This window comes from Strongylocentrotus purpuratus, unplaced genomic scaffold (assembly GCF_000002235.5).
Source record: "Strongylocentrotus purpuratus isolate Spur 01 unplaced genomic scaffold, Spur_5.0 spur5_scaffold_1, whole genome shotgun sequence".
Lineage (NCBI taxonomy): Eukaryota > Metazoa > Echinodermata > Echinoidea > Camarodonta > Strongylocentrotidae > Strongylocentrotus > Strongylocentrotus purpuratus.
Window position 1 is genome coordinate 32,951,030 of NW_022145594.1, and position 27,964 is coordinate 32,978,993.

At 37.7% G+C, this 27,964-nt stretch overlaps 1 protein-coding gene across 1 annotated transcript; it reads right to left on the minus strand.

Moving 5' to 3' along the window:
* LOC762799 lies at positions 1–27,678 on the minus strand. Its single transcript, XM_030978076.1, has 8 exons — positions 27,463–27,678; positions 23,523–23,840; positions 21,676–22,104; positions 20,897–20,989; positions 19,770–19,907; positions 19,225–19,320; positions 18,479–18,610; positions 1–872 (listed from the first exon to the last, which is right to left on the minus strand). Exons 1-8 carry the CDS (start codon positions 27,521–27,523, stop codon positions 862–864), a joined length of 1,278 nt encoding a protein of 425 aa, XP_030833936.1. The 5' UTR covers positions 27,524–27,678; the 3' UTR covers positions 1–861.
* Positions 27,679–27,964: the final 286 nt, after the last annotated feature.

The following is a 27,964-nucleotide window of genomic DNA, read 5'->3' on the forward strand; positions in this document are numbered from 1 at the left end:
ACAATATGGGGGGGGGGGGTATATTTGCTCAGTACACAATACTTGGAGGACGGAATGTCTCTCTTATAGTTAATTCAATGATATTTAACTCCTCTGACAGCTGAACTTTTATTTCACCGACCCGACGCATCTCTTAATCTAATGACGCGAGTCTTTTGTATGACACTTTTCCCGTTACAATAGCTCCACGTTTAATAGCAAAACAATAAATTGGTTACGTCAACCCTATGCCTAAACCTACCCCTAATTTATGAACCTAACATGATAGAGCCCCTCGCAACCTTATCCAAATCCCAATTACACACGGGGCGTTATTTCACTGACGTATCATTGCGTCAGCGAATGGCGCGCTTATATGACCTCATAAGAATGATATCCTACACAGTGTGGCGTTGCGTTGAATGACGGGTGCATTCGAACAATGTTATATATGGGCTCTATTAGCGCAGGTAATAACGCAAGCAAAATGACGCCCCATGTGAGATGGGTTTAACCCTAGAGGTTTTTGACGCAATAACACCTGGAGCAAGTGTCGCCGGAGCAAAAACTTGGATCAACCACCAGTCTGCTACTGTTGATGGGACGAATTTGGTAGGCATTATTTAATCAGTCGTAAAGGCATATTGTTTCTTACAATAGACACAACTCTAACCCTTACCCTAGCTCTAGCTCTCATCCTAACCCGTAACCTACCCCTACCTGATGGACACGGTACACTTTAGAAAATTGATACAAATTAGCTACCTCAAGTACATGTAAATTACGGTGTGGTTATTGGCAGAAACATGCTTGCCCCTACGACTGATTAGATAATGCCTACCCTGACGATGGGACGAATTTTGCGACATGTAATCTCGTCCATCAGTCACCACCTCCGTCGCTGTCACCACCTCCACCACCGCCACCGCCGCCACCACCTCCACTGCTATAACCGCCACCCCCTCCACCGCTGTGACCCCCCACCACCGCCACCGCCACCTCCACCACTACTGTAACTGTGGCTATGATCCGGGCTCGTTTCTGGGGAATAAGAAGCGACAATTTTAGTGTTAGTAATTAAGCAAGTCGTAGTTACGAATATTAGAGACTTTTAGATTGAGTGGACGAGAACACGACGAACGCCGACTAATCATGCGTGTCAACGTTCTTAACTGCCCATGTTGGCTACAATAGGCCATTTTCGTAATGTAACCAAATTTAATGCATAAGTCTTTGTGAAGTGCCTCAATACAAATTATTTCATTCACCTGATAAGAATAATAGTATTTCAATAGACAGAATCTGAACTGCATACATTAGTTGTTGCCAGGTTGGACAAACATTATGGCTTGACCTACCTAGCAACACTTAATATATTTAGCTGCATTCTAACTATTGAAATACTATTATTCTTATCAGGTGAATGAAATAATTTGTATTGAGGCACTTCACAAAGACTTATGCATTAAATTTGGTTACATTACGAAACTGGCCTATTGGAAATCTTTTAGATTGCACTCGACGATATGCATGCAGGAAGTAACACAATAAACATCACGTACAAAGAAAGAGGACAAAATATACAGTTCCTCATTCTACCCTCAACAAAAGAACATCCCTTCACTGCTAATATGTAAATATGTGTAGAACAGGTGAATATGCATGTGACACCTGTTCTACACATTTTTACATAATAACAGGAAAAGGGATGTTCCTTTGTCTACATGAGGAACTGTATATTTTATGCGCACGCGGCATACTAGTACCTTTCAGCATGTAAAGGCGCTATATAAATGTCAATATGTATGCATGTACTAGATTTAGGAAAATCAAGGTTGACGCATTCTCGATCGCCGACTGAGACGACATAACGCATGCGCAGTGCCTTAAAATGACGTCACACATTGCAGTCAAAGCTGTCGACATGCAAATCTAAAAGTCCCTTTTATCACTATCATAAACAGTAGTAGCAGTAGAAGTAATTGTGGCAGTTGTACTGGTAGTAACTGTGGCGGCTGTAGTAGTAGTAGTAGTAGTAGTAGTAGTAGTAGTAGTAGTAGTAGTAGTTGTAGTAGTAGTAGGAGGAGGAGAAGGAGTAGGAAGAGTACAAACAGTAGGAGGTGTAGAAAAAGTAGAAGAAGAAGGAAAAGAAGAAGGATAACAACAACATTATACATACCATTCTTTTCAGGCGTGTCTTCTTCCGATAAAACAAAGTTATCATCTAACGAGAGCAAAAGGGAGAGGGAAAGAAGGGTAAAAGGGATCACGTTGCTCAATGATTATGTGTTGAAGTTCGGGCGTCCACAGAGCAAACATCATGACCTAAGACTATTCTGGCAGACATCATGGCCAAGACTATTCTGGAGTATAAATTGATTTGATCGAGGCAAGGCACATGCAGAAAATGACAACGACTCCACTGCCCACACCCCACCCCTCCCCATCCCAGGCGCGCCATCATCCCCCCTCCCAAGAAATGTATTCTTCTAAAATCGCGCCTGCAACATGTACTAAAACAGACAAACGGTTTTATCCTGGCAATTTTAGAACTATTTAGAAGCATTGTGCACAACAACCTCTTAAGAAACATCCGATGTCGTGGAAATACCATGTAGTTGGCACATAATGATTAAACTACTTGTTTCTTTTCATGTCCAGCTATTTTCTGACCTGTTCCAGTCGTTGTCTTAGGCTCTCCCGCTCTTGGTGCTTTAGGTCCTCCCGCTCTCCGCTCGTCATCCTCTGCCATGCTCCCAGCTGGTTTCTTGATGAGATCTGAGTATCTGTACTCCAGTGTTGAATCCTTGCCTAATTAAGGATTCAAAGTGAAAAATTATGATAATTAAACATCAATTCGAATTACCGATATAGTATATACAACCACCCCGTCCTTTTCCAGACTTTGAGCATATTTCAGGGACCCGTTTCACAAAACTTGTCATTGGTGACAAATGACAGTCTTTGTTAAAAGCTAAAGAAATCCTTGCTTCTGATTGGCTATCGGCAGATTTGTCACTGATTTGTGCCATTCGTCATTAAAAAAAGGCTTTGTGAAACAGGTCCCTGTACTTCTGTGTTATGCCTGTCAAATTAAAATCACATCCGGGGAAAAAAGGGTGACAACCTCATTCGAGTTATTGGTACCCCCCCCCCCCCCCCCCCTGTCCAATCTTTCACTAATGTTGTGAGTCTGTACACAACCGGAACAGACAGCTTTTAAAAATCAGCTTTAACATTCAGGTAGCTTTAAAAGTCTAGACATGAATTTGAATTTGCCACTCTCCACCCAGGTGAAGTACATGGGTACGCGGTAAGAAGTAACTCCTTGAAAACTCTACTAAAGGCAGTTCCAATAGCCTTGTCCGTCACCTATTGTGATATGCGAGCATTGCAATGAGATATTACGAAACCTGAACGTGATTTCTATCCGATGTACAACAGGTTATTGAAAATGCCCTTTAGTTATTTTTTTTAAATAGTTGCGATAGTGTTAGTAGAGTATGTTTACAGTTAACGACTAAATTATTCATACTCTGAGCAATTTTTTTATTTTTTAAGTACGTGAAAAACGTATGTTTCTTGAGAATGTGATATATTAAAGCTTACATCTGAAAGTACTCATCAAAAGCCCTAATTCAACCAGTCCACATTTCATTTATTTCATGAGTTACGACAGAACACAAAAACATAACCTTTTATAAGGGGTATGAATATTTAACTGTGTGTAGCAGCTGCGCTCTTTGAATGTCCATATTATTAGTAGTATTATGATTGTTATTAAAATGACTTTTCCGCTACTATTTACCTTGATCACGTCTCTTAACGTAAACCACGTAGACCATGAAAAGACCGAACATGCACACGAACGCGCATGCGACGACGATCCCGATTATCAAACCTACATGAAGGACGAGGAATAATGGAAATGACATCAATAAAAACAGTGGAATATCCTTTTCATCACTCACATCCTGATGACCGTCATCATAGCGAATATCAGGAACATCATCATTATCAACGAAATAATCATGGTGTACGATTTAATCATCCTCAATGGCATAGTCATCTTCATAACCATCATTATCGTCGTTGTGGTCATCATCATCTCCATCATCATCGTCATCCTCATAGTCAACATAGTCATCATCATCATCTTCATCATCATCATCATCATCATCATCATCATCATCCTCATAATCAACATAATCATCATCGTCATCATAATTATTCTTGCAGTCAACATAATAATCGTCATCATTATCAACATCATCCTCATAGTCATCATTACCATCATCATCATTATCAATATCGTCATCATCATAATCTTTAACATGCAAGGAAGATGAAGATTTCCCAAAATGACAGGAAGAAATTTTTATTGTTGATATTCGCATCGTACTCATCAACAGCACCATCGCTATCCTCACCACTTTGAATATCATGATCATCTAAAAATATTACTAATATCATAATGTAACTCGATACAAGCATCTTCTATCATCAGTATCATTCTAACCATCATCATAATCATCATCGTCGTCATCATTATTATTATCACAATTAAGTGCATAATCCTTATCATCATCAATATCATCACCACCATCACTGTCACGTTCATGGTAACTTTTATCATTATCATAACTAAATTCTTAACATTATTTGAACCCTATTCATCATCGCCATTATCATCATCGACATCATTTTATCATCATCAATGACATTTTAATCATCATCAACATCATCCCAACCACCCCATGTTGTATGATCACCGCCATCACATTCAGGATCACTATCATTTTTATAATGATCAAACCCCCATTCCTATCATTATTTTGACAAAGATTATCGTTATTATCATCACCACTATCAATATCTTCCTAATTACAACCATAATCCACTGGAATTTATGTTAAACGGTCGATCATTCCGTTATTAATAGTCATAAAGAGACAAACATGGTATTAATTTGTTTGTAAAAATATGTGGAATATTATGAAAGAAAAAAAATGGCGATTCTATGTTGGGTAATAGTTTAACGCACGAAAACGCGCGCGCATGCGCGTGTGCGCGATTTTTTATAAAATGCTTAGAATGGCCTAAAACGTATGCAAAATGATTTTGAGACGATTTTGAGCATTTTGATATTTTGCGCGCGCATTGACGCGCGGAGGTACGTGCACGCGCGCGTTCTTTGACCTGAAATTGACCGGACGGATATTGACCTTGATCATGATAAATATGAATGAGAAATAGCTTTTGGTTATGAAGATATGATCATTAGTTGATTTTCGTAAAATTTTACAAAATGGCGGCTAGATGACGTCATCAGCAAAGGTCAATGTTAAAAACGCTATTGTGCTTTTTACATATGCCTATACATATGTGTGCCAAATTTGAAGGCATTTGATTGAAGCATTTTTAAATAATCGTGCTTATAAAAAAGTGGTTAGAAATAAGAAAAATAAACTAGATTTGTAATACTTGTTTGGAACAAGTATAGGTGGGCTGATCGAACAAAAAATTGAGACAAAATAAAGGGCACACTTACGATAGCTTATTGTCTCAGCTACAACATACTCAAAGCTCAGCGTAAACAAAGATAAAACGACGGAGATATTGCCCGCGAAAGACGAGAATGTAGAATCCAGTTTTGAGAAAAAGTCATGTCCAATAGAGAATACACGCAAAATGTGAAAAATTGACATGCCTCCTTTAATCGCAAAAATACGCCATGATGCCATTGTCAAAATGAAATATTGTGGATACTGCATTTGTAGAAAATATTCTCAGGTAGAACATATCAAAATTTGAAAGAAATTTGATCGATATTTACAGAGATACAATCAATTTTCCAAAAATCTGCTGACGTCATAATATGCAAATTGAAATTTTGTGTTCGAAGGCCATTATGATGACGTCATGAGTTAATTGAGGGTCAAATGAGACATGAAATCATATTTCCAATTCATACTCTATCAAAATATGGAAAAAAAATTGGGTTCACCTTGCATCCTAAAGCGCTACAATGGATTTTGTATAGGCATGTTTTTGCCCATGTATGCTATGTATTACAAGAGCTCGCACGCACGGAAATTATCTTAAACGGACGCTCATTCCGTTATTAATGGGCAGAAAAAGGTGAACAAGGTATCAAAATGCTTGGAAAAATGTGCCAAATATGATGACAAAAAAAACTTGGCGATTTAATGTTGCAAAATGCCATAACGCGCGAAAACGCGCGCGCATGCGCGTGTGCGAGTTTTTTTTGCGAAATGCTTAAAATGACCTGAAACGTATGCAAAAAAAATTTGAGACGATTTTAAGCGCACGGACGTACGCATGCGCGCGCGTTTTTTGACCTGAATATGACCGGACGGATATTGACCTTAATCATGATAAATATGAATAAGAAATGCCTTTCCGTTATGAAGATATGATCATGAGTTGAAAGTACCCCAAAAAACACAAAATGGCGCCTGGATGACGTCATGAAGACTTGATGACCTTGAAAAGGTTCCTGTGACGTCTTATGGCAATGACCTATTGATGTGCCAAAATTGAACGAAATTGACTAAACTGATCTTGAGTTATCCTGTTAACATAAAGTGTGCAAATAAATAAAAATAAAGAATAATAAAGAAAGTAAATTCTAACGAAAACAATAGGTGATCTGTCGAAAACGACAGACCACCTAAATAAAGAAAGAAAATTCTGACGAAAACAGGTGATCTGTCGATATCGACAGACCACCTAATAATAAATAATAAAGGCAATTCTAACGAAATTATGAGGTGGTCTGTACGATATACAGCCCACCTGATAAATAATAAATAAATAAATAAATAAAGGCAATTCTAACGAAATTATAAGGTGGTCTGTACGTTATACAGCCCACCTGATAAATAAAGGCAATTCTAACGAAATTGTAAGGTGGTCTGTACGTTATACAGCCCACCTGATAATAAATAATAAAGAAAGAAAATTCTGACGAAATCAATAGGTGGTCTGTTGACAACAGACCACCTAATGATAATTTAAATCGATATATAATCAAGATTAATAAGCCTACACCCATCTGCACTATCATTACTATACCGTAACCATCAACAATACCAAAACAACGGCATCATCTTCATCATCATCATCACCATCGTCGTCGTCATCATCACCATCATCATCATCGTCGTCGTCGTCATCATCATCATCAGCATCATCATTGTCTTCCTTGTAGTCATTACTATCGACTATTACATTGTATAATGATCATCGCAATCACATCCATAATCATTATCTTCATCTTAATAATTCTCATAAGGATTTTTACGCTTACCAACTTGATTTGAGCTCTGACCACCACCAGCGCCACTTTCGGTGTCATTCGTAGTAACATTGGGAGAATGGCTCGCCTTATGTTCGTACACCTTCACCATGGCTCGTACGGACATCGTATCCACTTCCCGCAGGGCTTCGCCGGTAACCGTGCAGACATACTCATCGTCCTGCGGGGTCGCGGTGATCGTGACAAGGCTGCAGTAAGTTCCGTCATCATCATTGTAATGCCAGTCGACTTCGACGGGCTCGATGAAAACACTGCGCAACGACCATGTGATGGTGACGTTGGGAAAGAAGTGTCCGACTGCGCACGTCAGATTCTTCGTGTCCGTTTCGTTGGCGATATCGATGTGACAGTAACCGTTGTCTCCGTTGTCGTGTGGACACTCTTTGATTGTCGGATATGGCTCAATTGGCGCATCTACAAGTTGGTGGTATGAGTTAAAATGAGAATTTACGAGATTAGGCGCACACAGTATAGTATTTTAAAATAATGAATCGTGTACTCAATGGGGGTAGGAACCCATTTCATATTTCCCGTTCGCTCTCAGTCTGCCTGTCTATCAGGTGTCTGTCTCTTTATTTTCTTTCTGTCTTTGTCTCTTCCCCTCCTCCTCTCAACCCCCCCCCCCCCTCTCCCTCCCTCCCTCCCAAATACTCACCGACCACCACCACCACCCCACACACACAGAGACCAAGACAAATGCCTTTAACTTCAATATTGTTTGTTTGTTTGTTTGATTGATTTTATTTCTGCGTTCAAAAATATACAAATTCAAAGTCAAAGTACAAAATTTCGAACAATAACAAATACAATGAATACAATGTTTACAAAAGTAATTAAATGAAAAATCATGTACAATTATATCATTCGATAAACATGTACGAAGCATACAATAACATAAGAAATATGAAATATTTTTAATAAATTAGAGAGGTAATTTGGAACGCAGGAGACCACCATCGTGAGCGGTTAGGCTGGAAATGGATGGCGGCCTCGTAAAAGAATTGGCGACATAACTCTCTTCGAAAAAACTGAGTGACCAAGAGGGTGCGGTGCAAGTGCAGGTGCAGTGAGCAGTTGCATGATAAAGAATAATTAAGTCACGGTTTTGTTATACTAATTTAAAGAAAGGGGAGCATATGATTGTATTATTTGTCGTTTAAGTGTAGCTTTTAAGGAGTAGATGGTTGAACAAGACTTTATGTTGTCGGGTAAATCATTCCAAATGTCCGGGCCAGAATGTCTAACAGATTTGTGTGTTATTGATAATTTGGGGTTTGTAAGATGGAAGTTTCCAGATATGCGAGTAGAGTATGAATGAACGGAATTATTAAACCTAAACATGTTATCAAAGGATGGTGGAAGCAGATTATTAATGTACTTAAACATAATAACTGCTACTTGAGTAGTGTTCAGATCGAAAATTTTTAGTGTTTTAAGTTTATAGAATAAAGGATCAGTGTGAGCTAAGAAATGCGAACCTGTACAAATACGTATGGCTTTCTTTTGCAGTTTGAAAATAGAATTAATTTTTGTCGAACCACAATTTGCCCATACACTATTACAATATGTTATATACGGGAGAACTAGCGAATTATATAGTAGGAATAAGGTTGCATGGGGTAGAAGAAACTTTAACTTGGAGATTATTCCAATACTTTTGGAAATGCACATTGTAACTTGGTGTAAATGATCATTCCAAGTCAAGGCTTCATCTATAAGGACACCCAAAAACTTGGAATTAGTTTTCTTCTCTAGTAGCATACCATCGATTTTAATATATATAGGTGTTTCTGTATTATGAGAATGATGTTTAAAATACATGAAATGAGTCTTTTTTGTATTAAGTGAAAGTTTATTGGATTTAAACCAATCGGATACTTTGTTAATTTCATAATTCAAAGTATTGTTTAACATATTAAGATCTTTATGGGAATAAAAGATATTTGTATCATCGGCAAATAAGATAAAAGAAAGAAGGGGGGATGTATTGATAATATCATTTACATAAAGAAGAAATAACAGTGGACCTAAGATGGAGCCTTGAGGAACACCGCATTGAATTAAAAGAGGATCAGAATCATAACTATTAAATGTAACATATTGTCTTCTGTTTGTTAAATAATCTTTAAACCATAAGAGTGGCTGACCCCGAATTCCATAATGACTGAGTTTGGAGAGTAGAATAGCGTGATTGAGCGTATCAAATGCTTTACTCAAGTCACAGAATATACCTATAACATGCTCTTTGTTAGCTATGGCACTTGTAATTTTGTCATAAATTTGAATTAATGCTAAGTCAGTTGAGTAATTTTTTCTGAAGCCATATTGATTTGAATTGAGTATTTTGTGTTTAGTGATAAATTTGTGTAGCCTATTATGAACGATCTTTTCTAAGACTTTGGATATACTTGGAAGTAGGGAAATTGGACGATAGTTACTTATTTCGTGAGGATCATCTTTTTTGAGAATGGGGTTGACTTTAGCTAGTTTTAATAGATCAGGGAAAACACCTTGCGATAACGAGTGATTAAATATGTGAGTTAAAGGCTTTGCAAGTGGATACATTATTTCTTTTAGGAGAGACATACTTATTTTATCAAAACCGTGCGATTTTGAGTTGTTAAGAGATTGGGTAATGTTAATAATTTCGCTAGGATTTGTCGGATTTAAAAAGAGAGACTCTTGGTTTTGATTGGAAAGATAGTCTTTAAAGTGAGCGTGAGTTCTATTAATTTTGCTGGCGAGTTCAGGGCCGATATTCGTAAAAAATGAGTTAAATGAATTTGCATGAAGACTAGGATCATGTATTTTAGTGCCATTTAATGTGATATTATCCGTGGGTGGGGGATTTGTTTTTTTTCCCATTACCTCTTTGATAATTTTCCAAGTGGCAGTTGTGTTTGAACTGGCCTTTTTTATTTTATTAGAAAAATGCAATCTACGGGATGTACGGATAAGTTTTGTTAATTTGTTTCGATAAATTTTATATGTGTTTAGGTTAGTGTCAGTTGGATTGTGTAAATGTGATTTGTAGAGGCGATTGCGTGTTTGTATTGATTTCAATAAACCTTTCGTTATCCAAGGATTCCTGGGTTTATTTCGCTTATTACTCATTTTGCCTAAAGGAATATTCTTTTCATAATAATGTTGCAATTTGTTACTAAAATGTTTATATGCAGTATTGACATCATTTACACTATATACCTCAGCCCATCCCTCGAAAAATAAATCCTGTTTCAGCAATTCTATATTACGTTTGGATTCTTTGTGATATATAAGGTCATCAAATGATTTACGGCCAGATAGTTTGCATTCACAAGTTAAAAATATGGGTAGGTGATCCGACACTTCAGAACACAATATTCCACCGATGGTTTTGTTGTTATGTACGTTTGAAAAAATATTGTCAATCTGAGTTGATGAATGTGGATTTATTCTGGTGGGTTTATTAATAATCGAAAAAAAGCCGTATGAATGCATCAACTGCATACAATTGGTTGAGTTACTGTTATCAGATGAGGGTGAGAAGTTGATGTTAAAGTCACCAAGGATAAAATTGTGTTTATTTTCATTGGTTGGTGATTATTTTGTTTTATACAACACCTACATGGATCCTTGTCATTTCATTGAAGGATTGTTTGTCACATGATATTCAATAGATGTTCTATTGCACGGGCGTGCATTTTTGGTTATATTCGCCATGCATTTTGGGGTTATATGCAGACTGCGTACCTCTCATAACGATATGATTCTCATCACTTTATTCGTCATTATACTTTTCATGACTGTCACAGATAAGTGCCAACTTTATTATCTAAAACATTGTTGGTGTTTTAGATGGGCACCTATTTGTGTGCTGTTTGGTTTACTACACTGTCGAGGAAGTAAAAGCGTTTTATTATGGGCAAATTCAATTTCGACATTTGCTGACGTAGTACTACGTCAGGGACAGTCACTGACTCGCCATTTTAGGGTGACCCCATATAAAAAAGCGAATGCTGAAAAAACATTGTTTCGTATTATTTATGGGTGTGTATGTGAATTGACTAATAAAGCTTTTTATTAGGGCGGCAGGTTAAAACAACATCACAAATGCAGACTTTTTGTGCGCCTAGCACGCGATGCGTCATTTCGATTGCCACTTGCGCCAATAAAGTCAGTGAAGCAATTAGCGCATCCGTCGGTAAAACAAAGCAAGTGTTCTTATGTATTTTATGTCCACTATTTTTTATATACGCAACGGATATGACTTACCATAAACGGTGACTTCTGTTTTATTAGATTGTATACGCCCCTGACGGCCAAGCAAAGCTCCACAGCTGTAATCGTGAGCATCTGAGACAGAAATATTATTGATGATCAACACGAAATCTGGACCGTCCGCAGTCATGCCGTATTTTCCGTCAGATTTTATTAATTTTACACCTCCATCTATGTCCCATTTCGTAAGAGGATCAGTGCCGATGCTCCAAGTAACAGTTGACGGGTTTTCAGTCACTCGACAAGAGAGCGGGGCAGAGATGTCCTCAACCCAGAACGTCACCCTCTCGGGCATGGTAACCGCGCCAGCACATCCTTTGGAATCGGGAAATGAAAAGAATAAATGTGAATAAATGGTATGGAAAACGAAAAATGTGCCCTGCAATATCAATACTCAAAAGAGGGAAGTACTCTCCAGAATAGATGTATAGGGTAGGTGTGGGGAATCGAAGACCATTAAACACATTTGCATATTTTACATAAACATGAGAAATGTTACACATACAGAAAGTTTTGTATTCTTTTCAGTAACTTCTTCTCTTTATTTGTTAACACAATTGTGGTCATGATGTAACTGATTGATAAGATAAAAATGGTTAATGATGTCATTACCAAAGGTCTCTCATTACCTTCATGTGTATGTAATAAAGTACAGTTACAAATCAAGACATTTTGAATACAATTTGAATGAAAATGGGATGGTTATAGTTCGTTCAAACACTTTTTGAAAGAGATACATGCAGCCAATGAACTTACTGTAATTTAAACGATTTTAAAACAATGTGGCCCAAAATCTTTCTGTAGTTTTTAATTTACAGTAATAAACGTGCTTTAAATTATGTTTAAATACTTTCAGAATAATGTTCTGGCAATTGGACTTTTACATTGATCAAACTCACAGCATAGAAACAACTTCTTAAAGTGAAATGCATTCAAAATTTACGATCAAAATTGCTTATCTTGGTCAATTTTGCCAATTTTCTCGGAGAAAGAACGCATTGTAGTCTTTGAAATGAATTGGATATATGCAATAGTGTTGTTAAAGGCCACATATAGCGCTATAGCAATATTGGAGCCAACACAGACAGACAGCGATGGGTTCAAGCTTGGTGGTCTCCAATTCCCTACGGTCTCCAATTCCCTACACCTACCCTTGTCTAATATCGGAGATTGTCAAGACGACCAAGAAAAAGATGAGAATATGATTGATTGATTGATTGATTGTTGCTTTTATTCATATTCCATGCGAAATTAACAAAGGATATTGCATTTTACAAAATAAAACATTTCTTTTAGTAAAATGGAAATAAATACTTCTAGTCATAGTAATTAACAACATGAAATAATGTCCTGTACACCATTAAATATATATGATATGAGGGCAGTTGTGTACACAGGATTTTTTTTTTCAAGGGGGATTTTTAAAATTGGATTGCATCATTAATGTGACCCCGCGAAATATCATTGGCAACGAATCAGCCAGCCGGTGAACAAGCGGGGGGGGGGGGTTCGACCATTTTTGGGCTGAGTTCGTGAGGATATCTTTGGCGGGACTTTCGTTTTTAAAGTAAGCTGCTTATTATCTGTAATTGTTATTATTATAATTATATATTGTTATTGCTGTATGTTCACGTTACCTTACATCTTGTTTTGTTTAGCGCTTAGAAACATTAAATTAAGCGCTTTACAAATTTCATTTATTGAAATTATTTTAATACAAAAAGAGAGAAAATAAGATAAATTACGGGAGCAATATTAATTGCTATATTCTTCTCATACCCATAATTAGTCAAATTTGACAATATCTACATGAGTCAAATGTTTATCATAGATTTGTTTTAAAATCTCTAAAACATGTGCTTCGTCTAATGAAGATCATTGAACATTAATACATTCTTAATGACAATAACATCTGTCAATTTATAAATTGTTATGTTATCAGATGATGACGTGGATCCTAATCAAATTATTGGTTGAAAGCGAACACGTGACTAGGCATTTATTTTACCTAACGCGTAATTTGGATAAAGACCGGTCATTATCCAATGGTAATGACCGGTCATTATCAAAGTCATGTTATAAAACATCATTTTATAAAACAAATAAAACATAAAATTGTAAAACAAATAATACACATCATTTTGTTCGGACATTAGTAAAATTACCCACACTCGCTACCTTCAAAACAGTCTAAAACACCCTCGGGCGTGTTAGACTGTTCCAAAGGTACCTCGTGTGGGTAATTCTTACTAATGCCCTCACTGATGTGTATTATATGTATAATATCTAATATCTTATTTTGTGTGTATATCCAACCCGCATACAATCTCCCCTACCCTATGTCCTAAGGCATCTAGTTCTAGCTTTCATCCACATGTCTACCCTTTTGTGAACGTATAGAACGAAAAAGGTGAATAAAATAACCAAATATCATAACAGTTATATGACAAACAATTCCAACTTTTAAAAAAAAATTAAGCATTTATAAGTCACACACTTTTCTGAATCACTGTAATGAAAACTGAAATCATCCAAATTTTACCATTTTCATAATCAGCAGTGAAATCAATCAAGCTGTATTAACTAACCTTTGAATGAAATCCAGCACATCAGCAGGTAGAAACAGTATTTCTCCGCCATATTATCCATCTTGCTGATGACGATCCCGTCAAACCGGAGTTGTCCCGAACGTCTCTCAAACTTCTGATATGTATACGATTCCGTTCGCCCGCCCGCTATCAAAATCTGCCTCTCACAGACGTGCGTGCGTCGCCCAAATCAATTAATGGCGGTTGAAAATATATTACAGAAACCAAAGTCCATTAAAAGATTTTTTTCTTTCCCTATCATTTTTGTCCGCGTCTGGGGTTCAAGTGTAAGCATGATAGGTAAACTAAACACAAAGTGGCTTACTTTTCATGTCAAAACAAATAAAGCAGTCTGATAAAATAAAATAGTTGTGTGAAAGACGGTGCATCATACCTTATACATTCATATACAGTCATAAGATATAATTATCATAATGGCACGTTGGTACATGCCCATTTGATAATTGCAGAAAAGAAAACTTTAGATATTATTACCTGGTGCGAATTTATCATATTTGAAAATTGAAATTGTCTGGTTGGTGTCAAGGAAAACGAATGCGAACGAGTGTCAAGAATGCAATCAGGAGGTACTTCGGGGTTTAGGAGGGATATTAAAGACAATATATCATTCAGCACTTCCTTTAAAGGTCTACCTGAATAATATTGATTATGTAATATCTTCGCAATTATGTTACCGCAGCAATGCTCCTGACAATTTACTTTTAAATTTAGACATCCTTATCTTCAATACCCTAACTTTTACTTAAACTTTAAAGGAAACCTCACCCCAAGAAATAACTTTACTTCATTCTGAGAGATTTATTATATTAAATATCTTCATTTATATACCTCCTGTACAATTTCTTAAGGAATATTGTACATCAAAGGGCAGGAATACATCTAATTTTTTCAGAATACCTATACTTATTCTTTGGAGTGAGGTTTCCTTGTAAGTAACTTGTGATATAGTTTCGTTAAAGAGTAACGTTTAGAAGACCTTAATGTTCCCCCACTATCATTCAAAAGAGTAATCACATTCTTTATTTAGATATTCCATGAGCAAACCCGGTAACTGTTTCGTGCGAAAGTGAACCTTATGGCCGTTCGACACAATTCGCCATTTTGCTGACGTAGGACTATGTTAGCGACTGGTGCTGTCTTTGACGCGGCATGCGACAGCTGCATCGTAAAATAAGGAAAATTAATGCTCACTGAAAAAATGCGTTGAATTAATGTCTTAGTACAGGGTATAGACCTATTTATATTTAACCATGTATATACATTTAAATGATATATGAATGAATCTTAACAAAAGCTGAAAGAGATTATGAAAGAACCTGCATAACTATTCATATCTAAAAATGTGTACGTAAAAAATGACTCATTCAAGGTTTCCTTTGAGGATACAATTTATTTTCTAGATGATAAAGCATATACAGGAATAGATTGACAACTTTTGGGAATGGTGACAACAGAGTAAACAGACAATGATAAAAAGAATTAATGGGCTTATGGACTTTAGAAATATACTATTCTTTATGTCCAGACATATCAGTATGGTTGAAAAGTACGAGCCGGTACTATTAAATCTTTACTTTTAACATCTTATTATGACTACTTCCACTTCAAGAACAACGCAAAAGGGCACAAATTAATTTTCCTCAAATGAATTGAATCAAAAACCACTTTATAAAGTACAGTAAAATAACATGCGAATTAAGTTACAATGGTGACATCTAAAGACATAATTAATTTTTCAAAATGCAGTATGAAAAGTAATTAGTTCATTATGATCAGATGTGAAATGTGGTGCTAACAAATAAATTAATTAAAAATAAAATATACTTATTCATAGCCCAAATGGCAGTGAATAAAGCGAGGGCCTGAATTCACAAAGGAGGTTCGTCGACAAACCTAGGGTTATGTGCGTCATATGACGCGTTTTGACTCGTTTCATACCAAGGTTTGTCTGAAAACGTCATATGACGCACACAAACCTCCTTTGTGAATTCGGGCCAAGGAGTTTAAGTCGACCCTCTTATTATGAGGGAGGAGCCGCGAGAGCAGGAAAATGTGAGAAACAAATTAGTGAAAGTTTAGACATATTGTGAAAATAATATAAAAGGCACGTACACAAACACAAATTTTAGTTAAAATATCTGCAGAAGAGCCCTTTCTCTATATCTGTACAGTAATTCTGAACAACCGTAAACTCACTAATGTCTGTTTTAACTATAAAGTCTTTTTGTAAAATAATTCCCTTGGTGTTTTTTTTTTTTTTTTTAGTTTGCTTTTTTATAGGAGACATCTCTTAACATCATGAGTTAATGAAAAAATGGGTACATTTTGTAATCGTTAGTCTCAGTTAGTGGCTGTATTTACGAACGATAGTGCTTTGAGCTATACATTTACAGCACATGATTGGTATTTTCACTTCTTATTTATTTGGGGATTTACTCAGATACATAAGTCGTAAGTAATGTTCTTAATCATTTCAAATAAGTGCTACAACAATACCACTTCTACTTCTACAACAGATATTACTACTACTACTACTACTACTACTACTACTACTACTACTACTACTCATACAATGATACTGCTGCTCAGACATAATGGTGAAACCCATTACATCAACCATTCTTAACCTCTTTTCCGACTGGTCAAATACAACAGGTGGACATTAGTGAGCTTAATAATACGTTATTATTACAAAAGAAAAGCTACATGTATAATTGCAAATATTTTTAATGAAAAAGGGGGACGACTTTACTGAACGGCAACAAAAATTGCAATATGGGGGGGGGAGGATATATTGTGCTCAGTACAAAATACTTGAATGACGAAATTTCTCTCTTTATAGTTAATTCAATGATGTTTAACTCCTCTGTCAGTTGAACCTTTTATTTCACTGACCCGATGCATCTCTTAATCTAATGACGTGAGTCTAATGTATGACACTTTTCCCGCGACAATAGCTCCACGTTTAACAGCAAACCAATCAAATGTCAACCCTATACCTAACCTTACCCCTAATATATGAACCTAACATGGTAGAGCCCGATCGCAACCTTACACAAATCCCCATTGCACACGGGGCGTTATTTTACTGACGTAGCCTTGCGTCACCGACTGACGCGATCTTTTGACCTTATGAGCATGATGTCCTACAAAGTGTGACACTGCGTTGAATGGTGAGTGCATGCGAACAATGTCATACATGGGCTCTAAAGAACATCAAAAATAATGTCCAAATGTCTGAAGTATTGGCTGAGATATGACCATCTGAATAAATATATTTCCTATAGGAACTCAGTGTTATATACCCTGGCTCCTTATTTGGACATTATTTTTGATGCTCTTTCGGAGAATGAAGAAAAAAGTGAGAAATTCTAAAAATAGATTTGTATAGCGTCACAGCTTTGGTACTCTATTAGCGCAGGTAATAACGCAAGCGAAATGACGCCCCGTGTGCGATGGGTTTAACCTTAGAAGTATTGACGCAATAACGCCCGGAGCAAGTGTCACCGGAGCAAAAACTTGGATCAACCACCAGTCTGCTACTGTTGATAGGGCGAAGTTCGTAGGCATTATTTAATCAGTCTTAGAGGCATATTGTTTCTTAAAATAGACACAACCCTAACCCTTACCCTAGCTCTAGGTCTCATCCTAACCCGTCACCTACCCGTACCTGATGGACACGGTAATCTTTACAAATTAGCTAATGCCTCAGTTACACCTTTGCGTATTTTGCTTGCGTATTGCTGCGTATTTATGGCAAGCCGTTTTAACAATTTTATTCCTATTTCTTGATATCAAGAACTTATTTTCCGTTGTAAAGCAACGGCGATTCTTGATATCAAAAATCCATTGCTTGATTTCATGATTTCAATTCTTGATGTAACATGTTAAAATTGCTTGCCATAAATACGCAGCAATACGCAAGCCACATACGCAAAGGTGTGACTGAGGCATTACTGAACTACATTATGTGGTGGCTATTTTCAGAAACAAGCTTGCCCCTACGACTGATTAGATAATGCCTACCCTGACGGTGGGACGAATTTTGCGACATGTAATCTCGTCCATCAGTCACCACCGCCACCACCTCCGCCGCTGTCACCACCTCCACCACCGCCGCCACCACCGCCACCACCGCCACCACCACCTCCACTGCTATAACCGCCACCACCTCCACCGCTGTCACCACCCCCACCACCGCCACCACCACCTCCACTGCTATAACCGCCACCACCTCCACCGCTGTCACCACCTCCACCACCGCCGCCACCACCTCCACTGCTATAACCGCCACCACCTCCACCGCTGTCACCACCCCCACCACCGCTGCCACCTCCACCACTACTGTAACTGTGGCTATGATCCTGATGATCACTGTGATCCCCGCCTTGGCCGCTCTCCTTTGGATCCGGGCTCGTTTCTGCGAGATAAGAAGCGACAATTTTAGTGTTAGTAATTAAGTAAGTCGAAGTTACGAATATCTTATCATTATCACTATCATAAATATTATTACTGCAGTAGTAGTAGTAGTAGTAGTAGTAGTAGCAGTAGTAGCAGTAGCAATTGTGGTAGTTTTAGTAGCAGTAGCTAGTAGTAGTAGTAGTAGTAGTAGTAGTAGTAGTAGAAGTAATTGTGGCAGTTGTAGTAGTAGAAGTAGTAGTAGTAGTAGCAGTAGTAATTGTGGAAGTTTTAGTAGAAGTAGTAGTAGTAGTAGTGGTAGTAGTAGTGGTGGTAGTAGTAGTCATCGTCGTCGTCGTAGTAGTAGTAGTAGTAGTAGTAGTAGTAGCAGCAGTAGTAGAAGTAATTGTGACTGTTGTAGTAGTAGTAGTAGTAGTAGTAGTAGTAGTAGTAGTAGTAGTAGTAGTAGTAGTTGTAGTAGTAGTATTTGTTGAAGTAGTAGGAGGAGGAGGAGAAGGAGTTGGAAGAGTACAAACAGTAGGAGGTGTAGAAGAAGGAGAAGAAAGGGAAGAAGTGGAAAAAGTAGAAGAAGAAGGAAAAGAAGAAGGACAATATTAACAACAACATTATACATACCATTATTTTCAGGCGTGTCTTCTTTTGGCTTCTTCTCTTCTTTCTTGTCGCCCTCGTCTGCATTGTAGACTTCTTGCGATAAAACAAAGTTATCATCTAACGACAGCAAAAGGGAAAGGGAAAGAAGGGTAAAAGGGATAACGTTGCTCAATGATTATGTGTTGAAGTTCGGGCTTCCACAGAGCAAACATCATGACCTAAGACTATTCTGGCAGACATCATGGCCAAGACTATTCTTGAGTATAAATTGATTTGATCGAGGCAAGGCACATGCAGAAAATGACAACGACCCCACTGCCCACACCCCACCCCTCCCCATCCCAGGCGCGCCATCATCCCCCCTCCCCAGAAATGAATTCTTCTAAAATCGCGCCTGCAACATGTACTAAAACAGACAAACGGTTTTATCCTGGCAATTTTAGAACTATTTAGAAGCATTGTGCACAACAACCTCTTCAGAAACATCCGATGTCGTGGAAGTACCATGTAGTTGGCACATAATGATTAAAGTACTTGTTTCTTTTCATGTCCAGCTATTTTCTGACCTGTTCCAGTCGTTGTCTTAGGCTCTCCCGCTCTTGGTGCTTTATGTCCTCCCGCTATCCGCTCGTCATCCTCTGCCATGCTCCCAGCTGGTTTCTTGTTGAGATCTGAGTATCTGTACTCCAGTGTTGAATCCTTGCCTAATTAAGGATTCAAAGTGAAAAATTATGGTAATTAAACATCAATTCGATTTACCAATATGGTATATACAACCACCCCGTCCTTTTCCAGACTTTGAGCATATTTCAGGGACCCGTTTCACAAAACTTGTAATTGGTGACAAATGACAGTCTTTGTTAAAAGCTAATGAAATCCTTGCTTCTGATTGGCTATCGGCAGATTTGTCACTGATTTGTGCCATTCGTCATTAAAAAAAGGCTTTGTGAAACAGGTCCCTGTACTTCTGTGTTATGCCTGTCAAATTAAAATCACATCCGGGGAAAAAAGGGTGACAGCCTCATTCGAGTTATTGGTACCCCCCCCCCCCCCCGTCCAATCTTTTACTAATGTTGTGAGTCTGTACACAATCGGAACAGACAGCTTTTAAAAAGCAGCTTTAACATTCAGGTAGCTTTAAAAGTCTAGACATGAGTTTGAATTTGCCACTCTCCACCCAGGTGAAGTAAATGGTCACGCGGTAAGAAGTAACTCCTTGAAAACTCTTCTAAAGGCATTTCCAATTGCCTTGTCCGTCACCTATTGTCATATGCGAGCATGACAATGAGATATTACGAAACCTGAACATGATTTCTATCCGATGTACAACAGGTTATTGAAAATGCCCTTTAGTTATTTTTTTCTAAAATAGATAGTGTTAGTAGAGTATGTTTACAGTTAACGACTAAATTATTCATACTCTGACTATTTTTTTTATTTTTTAAGTACGTGAAAAACGTATGTTTCTTGAGAATGTGATATATTAAAGCTTACATCTAAAAGTACTCATCAAAAGCACTATTTCAACCAGTCCACATTTCATTTATTTCATGAGTTACGACAAAACACAAAAACATAACCTTTTATAAGGGGTATGAATATTTAACTGTGTGTAGCAGCTGCGCTCTTTGAATGTCCATATTATTAGTATTATTATGATTGTTATTCAAATGACTTTTCCGCTACTATTTACCTTGATCACGTCTCTTAACGTAGACCACGTAGACCATGAAAAGGCCGAACATGCACACGAACGCGCATGCGATGACGATCCCGATTATCAAACCTGCATGAAGGACGAGGAATAAATAATAATAATAAATAATATGGTTATTTATATAGCGCCGGTATCCGCCAGGTTCTGACGCTCATGGCGCTTTACACATATTACCCTGGTCGTAGCCGAAATGACATAAATAAAAACAGTGGAATATCCTTTTCATCACTCACTTCCTAATGACCGTCATCATAGCGAATATCAGAATTATCATTATCAACGAAATAATCATGGTGTAATTTGAACCATACTCATCATCGCCATTATCATCATCAACGACATATTAATCATCATCATCATCATAACCACCATATGTTGCATGACCATCGCCATCACATTCAGGATCAAGATCACTATCATCTTTTATAATGATCAAATCCCCATTCCTATCATTATTTTGACCATAATCATCATCGGTATCATCGCCCCTATCAATATCTTCCTAATTACAACCATAATCATTTCATTCAATATCATCAAGATTAACAGGGTCCACACATCTGTATTGTAAACACTATCATTGCCGTCACCATCAACAATAACAACATCATCGTGATCATGATGATCATCATCTTTATTGTTATAATCATGAATATCACCGTATGATGGTTAATTCTATCACATCCATAATCATTATCTTCATCACGAAAAAGAGTCTCTATCTTAGTTATCTTCAAATGGATTGGTACGCTTACCAACATTACTACTTGAGCTCTGACCGCCACCACCACCACTTTCGGTGTCTTTCGTAGTAACATCGGGAGACTCGGTGGTCGACCCAACATATCCGTAGCCGCCCTTCACCATGGCTCGTATGGACATCGTATCCACGTCCCGCAGGGCTTCGCCGGTAACCGTGCAGACATACATGTCGTCCTGCGGGCTCGCCATGATCGTGACAAACTTGCAGTAAGTCCCGTCATCGTCACTGAGATGCAATTTGACTTCGACGGGCGCGATGTAGACACCGCGCAACGACCACGTGATGGTGACATTGGGGAAGAAATGTGTGACCGCACACGTTACATTCGTCGCGTATGTATAGTTGGCGACGTTGATGTGGCAGTGATCGTCGGTTTCGTTGGAACACTCTTTGATTGTCGGGTATGGCTCTCTTGGTGCATCTACAAGTTGATGGTATGAGTTCGAATGAGAATGTATGAGATTAGGCGTACACAGTAGTAAGTATTTAATTTTTTTTTTAAAGGATCTTGTTCTCACTGGGGTAAGCACGTTATATGTCCCGTTCGCTCTCTGTCTGCCTGTCTATCAGCTGTAGTTCTCATTCTCTCACAATTTTTCTCTCTCACTATCTTTCTCTCTCACTCTCTTTCTTTCTTTCTCTGTCTGTCTCCCTCTCTCTCTCTCTCTCTCTTTCTACCCTTTTCTCTCACTCTCTTTCTCTCTCTCTCTGTCTCTATGTCTCTCTCTCTCTCACACACCTCCCCTCTCTCTCTCTCTCTCTCTCTCTCTCTCTCTCTCACACACACACTCATTCTCCCTCTTTCGTTTGTTTCCCTCTCTCTCTCTCTCTCTCTCACACACACACTCATTCTCCCTCTTTCGTTTGTTTCCCTCTCTCTCTCTATGTCTCCCCCTCTCTCTCTCTCTCTCTCCCTCTAAAACACACACACACACACATACCACCCCCGTAAAGTTGTTGACTCTTATGGTATATTGAAAATCATTAGTTTGACTTTTATCACCAAATAAATAACATCAGTAATCATGTCGATATCAGTCTCATCACCTTTTTTAAAAATCCTTATTATGCTTTTCACGATTTCTTATGTATTATTATTATGATTCTCTTTTTGCAATTAATATAGCAAACAGTTGCGCACATTTTAGTTTGATGATTCTTTAACTTTACTTGTCTGTCAAGAACGTATGTAAAGGCTTGTAAGTAAACATAAACAACCAGCCAGCGGAACGACTGTTTTAAGTCCTCTCCGAGTGACTTGGTAATGTGGATGCATTTCTTCCCAGAGGGCACTATAGCACATTCACTTGGTTTCGAACCCGGGACCTCCCGGTTACGATACCACTGGGCGACCACTGGGTCATCGCACCTAAAACCTTTAATACAATATTATTCATAAGTAAAAGGGATGCATTTAATCCAATAGGGCATTTAGAGGCAAATTATGGTTGATTTTATTCTATTTTGGAGAGGTAAGGCAGTGACATTGAACCCGATAAAAGGGTATTATTATGGGCAAACTAAATTTTGACTTTGGGTGACGTAGGACTGCTATAATGGGTGTGTACGCCACAGGTTTGAAATGGCAAAAGTAATGACACCGTCGAAATGACGCCTCGTATGCGCCTGGCACGCGAGGCGTCAGTTCGACTGTCACTTGCGCTAATAAAGTCTGTAAAGCTATTAGCGCAACCTTTAGTCAAACAAAGCAAATAATTACCCTATTCAATTTCTTATTCACTTTTTATATACGATTTCGCTCTCATAGGGAGCGTTGAAGACCGTACCGGCCGTTGACGCAATCCTGCGTCAGAAAATAACGCCTTGTGTGCAACTTACCGTTAACTGTGACTTGTGTTGTATTAAATAGTATAGTCGTCAGATCAATAGCATGTCCACAGCTGTAACCGCGAGCATCTGAGACAGAAATATTATTGATGGTCAAAACGAAATTTGTACCGTCCCCAGTCATGCCGTATTTTCCGTCCGATCTGTATAATGTTACACCGTCATTTACGTTCCACTTCGTGATAACATCAACGCCGGCAGTCCAGGTAACACTCGTTGGGCTTCCCGTCACTCGACAAGAGAGGGAGGCAGGTGAGTCCTCAACCCAGAACGTCACACTCCCTTGCACGGTAATCTCGCCAGCACATCCTGTGGAGTCGGGAGATAAAAAGAAGAAATGTGAAATGGTAAATCTATCCCATGATAAATACATCGTGGCCCAAGGAGATTATTTGTGTGCAGCATGTATACAGGGGTGAAAGCTTCGATTCTAAAAGGATCAATGGACCCTTATTTAAAGTGACTCGGTCACATTGCCTCAGATTCTGAAACAAAATCCTGGATTTAGCTCATGCTGCAATCATAATTATAAACCTTTAGGTAATAGTCGGGAATCCCATTACTTTTAAAAGCCGATCGCCTGTCTGATTATCAAGATGTTTATGATTGGAAATCAATTTTTTTTTTTTTCCTGACGGTTTTTATAACACTACAGTCTATTTGGAGAAATGAGTATGGTAAAACCGGTCATTCAAAGATGTTAACTTTTAATGAGGCACTTCATGATCATTTTAAAGCGCAATTTGTTTAGGACTTCAATATTACACCATATGACACTGATAACACGTAGGGCCATGCATCTCAATTTTAACATTGTTAAACGATGCCTTTAAGGACCTATTAAATGGTACATTTTACAATAGAAGAGATTGAAAGGAGTGCACTTTAAGAGAAATAAAAAAGAGGTCGCTATAAGAAGCACCTTTGGACACCCAAAGAGAGGGGAATATGCACGATATATGTCCTTGGGTACGCCGCCTGCGGTAAAAGTACAAATCATGTAAAGTAATCTAAGAGATAAAGACTAGAATACATTTCTAAGAATGATAACTGATGATAATGATAACAGCTTCACTTATTCAGCACTAAATGCTACTTTTCGAAGGCGTAGATCAATATCTTTATCACATACCGGCTCTCAATAAGCTGATATGATATGGCTTCCATTGCAGGCGTTTGAAGGAGATAATTCGTACCATGGATTTTTACTTTCCACGGTTTTTTAACCATAGATATATTCATTATAAATCGGCATCAATTTTCAATTTGTATAGATTATCACGGCTAAAGTGAGGTGAATATGGCACACTTAGATGCATTCATCGAGGCGTTATTCAACAAAGGACAATCATATTCTTTGAGAAAACATAAGTATTTTGGGATAAGGTCTTTTCAAAACGCTGGTCTTAGAAAGAACCCGGAAACGAAACCAGAAATCGCCAGCAAGACAGTGCAATTCGAAAGCCATTTGTTTGTCATATCATTTATATTGGACGAATTATTAGACCAAAGAATTTATAGTTGGTAAACATGTAATACACCTCCCCCTTAAAACAAGTGCTCCATAATTATTATTTCCAATACTACTGTTACCACTTATGTACCATACAAATACTACTACTATTACAACTTCTGCAGCTATTACTATTACTATATTTATACTACTACTACTACTACAACTACTTTTATTAATATACTAATACTACTATGTACTACTACTGCAACTTCCTCTCCTACTACAAGTACTACTATAACTACTTTTTCTACTACTTCTATTTTTACTACTGCTGATACTACTGCTGATACTACTACTGCTGATACTACTACTGCTACTACTACTACTTCTGCTACTACTACTACTACTACTGCTACTACTACTACATGAATTTCTACTACTACTACAACTTCTACTACTACTACTAAAACTACTACTGCTATTACTACTACATGTATTTCTACTACTACTACAACTTCTGCTACTACTACTAAAACTACTACTGCTACTACTACTACTACTACTACATGTATTTCTACTACTACTACTACAACTTCTGCTACTACTACTAAAACTACTGCTATAATCACTGTTTCTACAACTACTACTATAACCACTATTTATACTGTACTACTACTACTACTACTACTACTACTACTACTACTACTGCTGCTGCTGCTGCTGCTGCTACTACTCTTAATTCTATAACTACTATTTGTACTACCACTACTTCTATAACTACTATTTCTACTATACTACTGCTACTAAAACTTCTACTACAGCTACTAGAAGTTGTATGTCCACTTCCACTACAACCTCTGCTACTACTACTATTACTACTATATATACTAAGTTTCTTCTTGTTGTGCCACTGTGAACTTTTGAATAAAGAGTTTGACTTGTTTGTTTTTATTTCGGAAATCCATATATACATACAATTTTTAAAAACATACATATAAATCACATTTCAAATGATAAGCAAGTAAGTAAATATGAAAAGTATAGAAAACTCAGACAGTAGTAATTTCAATATAGGCCTATGGCCGCACATCAAGGAAAATGAACCCATTGGAGTATTCGAAAAAGAAGGGAGTAGATTAAACATCAGTAACGCATCGGTTTTAAAGGAAATATGTTTTTTTTTGTAAAGAAAAATAATACATGGCGCAAGGAAGGAGACGGAAAGACGGGGGCGGAGAAGAAAGAGAGAGAAAGAAAGGGAGAGTGTGTTTGAGTGGGGAGGGAGAGAGGGAGAGAAAAAGAGAGAATAAGTAAAAGGAGGGTAGACCAAGTTAAAGGAGGGTATATAGAGAGGCGTGAAACTAAAGTATATTTTACGGAAAGAAAGGTACATGTGGATATAGCCTTGACAAATAGAAAGAGAGAGAGAGATAGATAGAGAGAGAGAGAGAGAGAGAGAGAAAACAAAAACAAATGTGGGTATAGATAAGCAAGAAACTAGAGTAGGTATATTTTACAGAAGGAAAAGTACATGAGAATATAGCCTATAAACAGAGAATGAGAATGAGAGGGAGAGGTATGGAGAGAGAGAGAAAGAGAGAGAGAGGAGACAGGGGGTATGGAGAGAGAGGGAGAGAGAGAAGAGACAGGGGGAGGTATGAAGAGAGAGGGGGAGAAAAATAAAGAGATAGATAGAGTGGAGAGAGAGTGGGAAGGTATGAAGAAAGAGCGAGGGGGAGAAAGATCACGAGAGAGAGAGAGAGGAGAGGGAGAGAGAGAAAGAGATAGAGGGGAGAAAGATAAAGAGAAAGAGAGGAGAGAGAGAGAGGGGGCACTGAATGCCCTGAGAGGGATAATGTGGAGAAGATGATAATTATATTCGAAAGATGAATGAAAGGAGACCCGGGCTACGAAAAAATAAGACGCAGCCGGGCTGTAGAAAGAGAGATTTAGAAATAATTTAAATGAGAGAGACTAGAAAGAGATAGAGAAAGAAAGAGAGATAGAGTCGGGGAGAGGCAGAGAGAGAGAGAAAGAGATGAGAAAGAGAAGCACAGCGAGAGAGAGAGAGAGAGAGAGAGAAAAGGAGAGGAAAGAAGATAAATCAGGAAGAAAATATTGCTTTATTCATATGCCCATGACATGTGTATAGTGTATGATATCTAAAAACTTATTTTGTGTGAATTTCCAACCAAACAATTCCCTAAAACACCATTGAATATAGAAGCAAGATCTAGCTCTCATCCACATTTCTACCCTTTTGTGAACGTATAGAGAGAAAAGTTATTTTATAAAGAGAATTGAAATATCCAGACCCCAATAAAGTAGTTTGACAATCAAAAAAGAGAGTAGACAAATTTGTATAAGCTTTTATAAGTCACACTATTCTGCATCACTGTAAAGAAAACCTCAATCATACAGAACTTACCATTTACATAATCCGCAGTATTACTAATCAATATGCATCAAACTCACCTTTGAATGAAATCCAGCACACCAGCAGGAAGAAAATGTATTTCTTCGCCATATTATCCATCTTTGATGATGACGTGCCCGCTAATCCGGAGTTATCCCGAAATGTCTTTCAAACTCACTGGTATATGGCTTCGTTCGCCCGCCTAAATCTGCCTCTCACAGACATGCGTGCGTAGCCCAAATCAATTAATGGCGGTTGAAAATATATTATAGAAACCAAAGTCCATTAACAGATCTTTTTCTTCCTATCGTTTTTGTCCGCGTCTGGGGTTCAAGTGTAAGCATGATAGGTAAACTAAACACCACGTGGTTTACTTTTCATGTAAAAACAAATAAAGCAGTCTGATAAAATAATATAATTAGTCATGTTAGGGGGTCTATCATGGCTTATACAGTCATAAGGTATACAAAATGGCGTGGATATACATTCGCCTTTGAGAATCGTAAAAAACGAAACTGATGCGATTTTATCAGAGAGAAAATGGCCATGAAATTCTTCAGT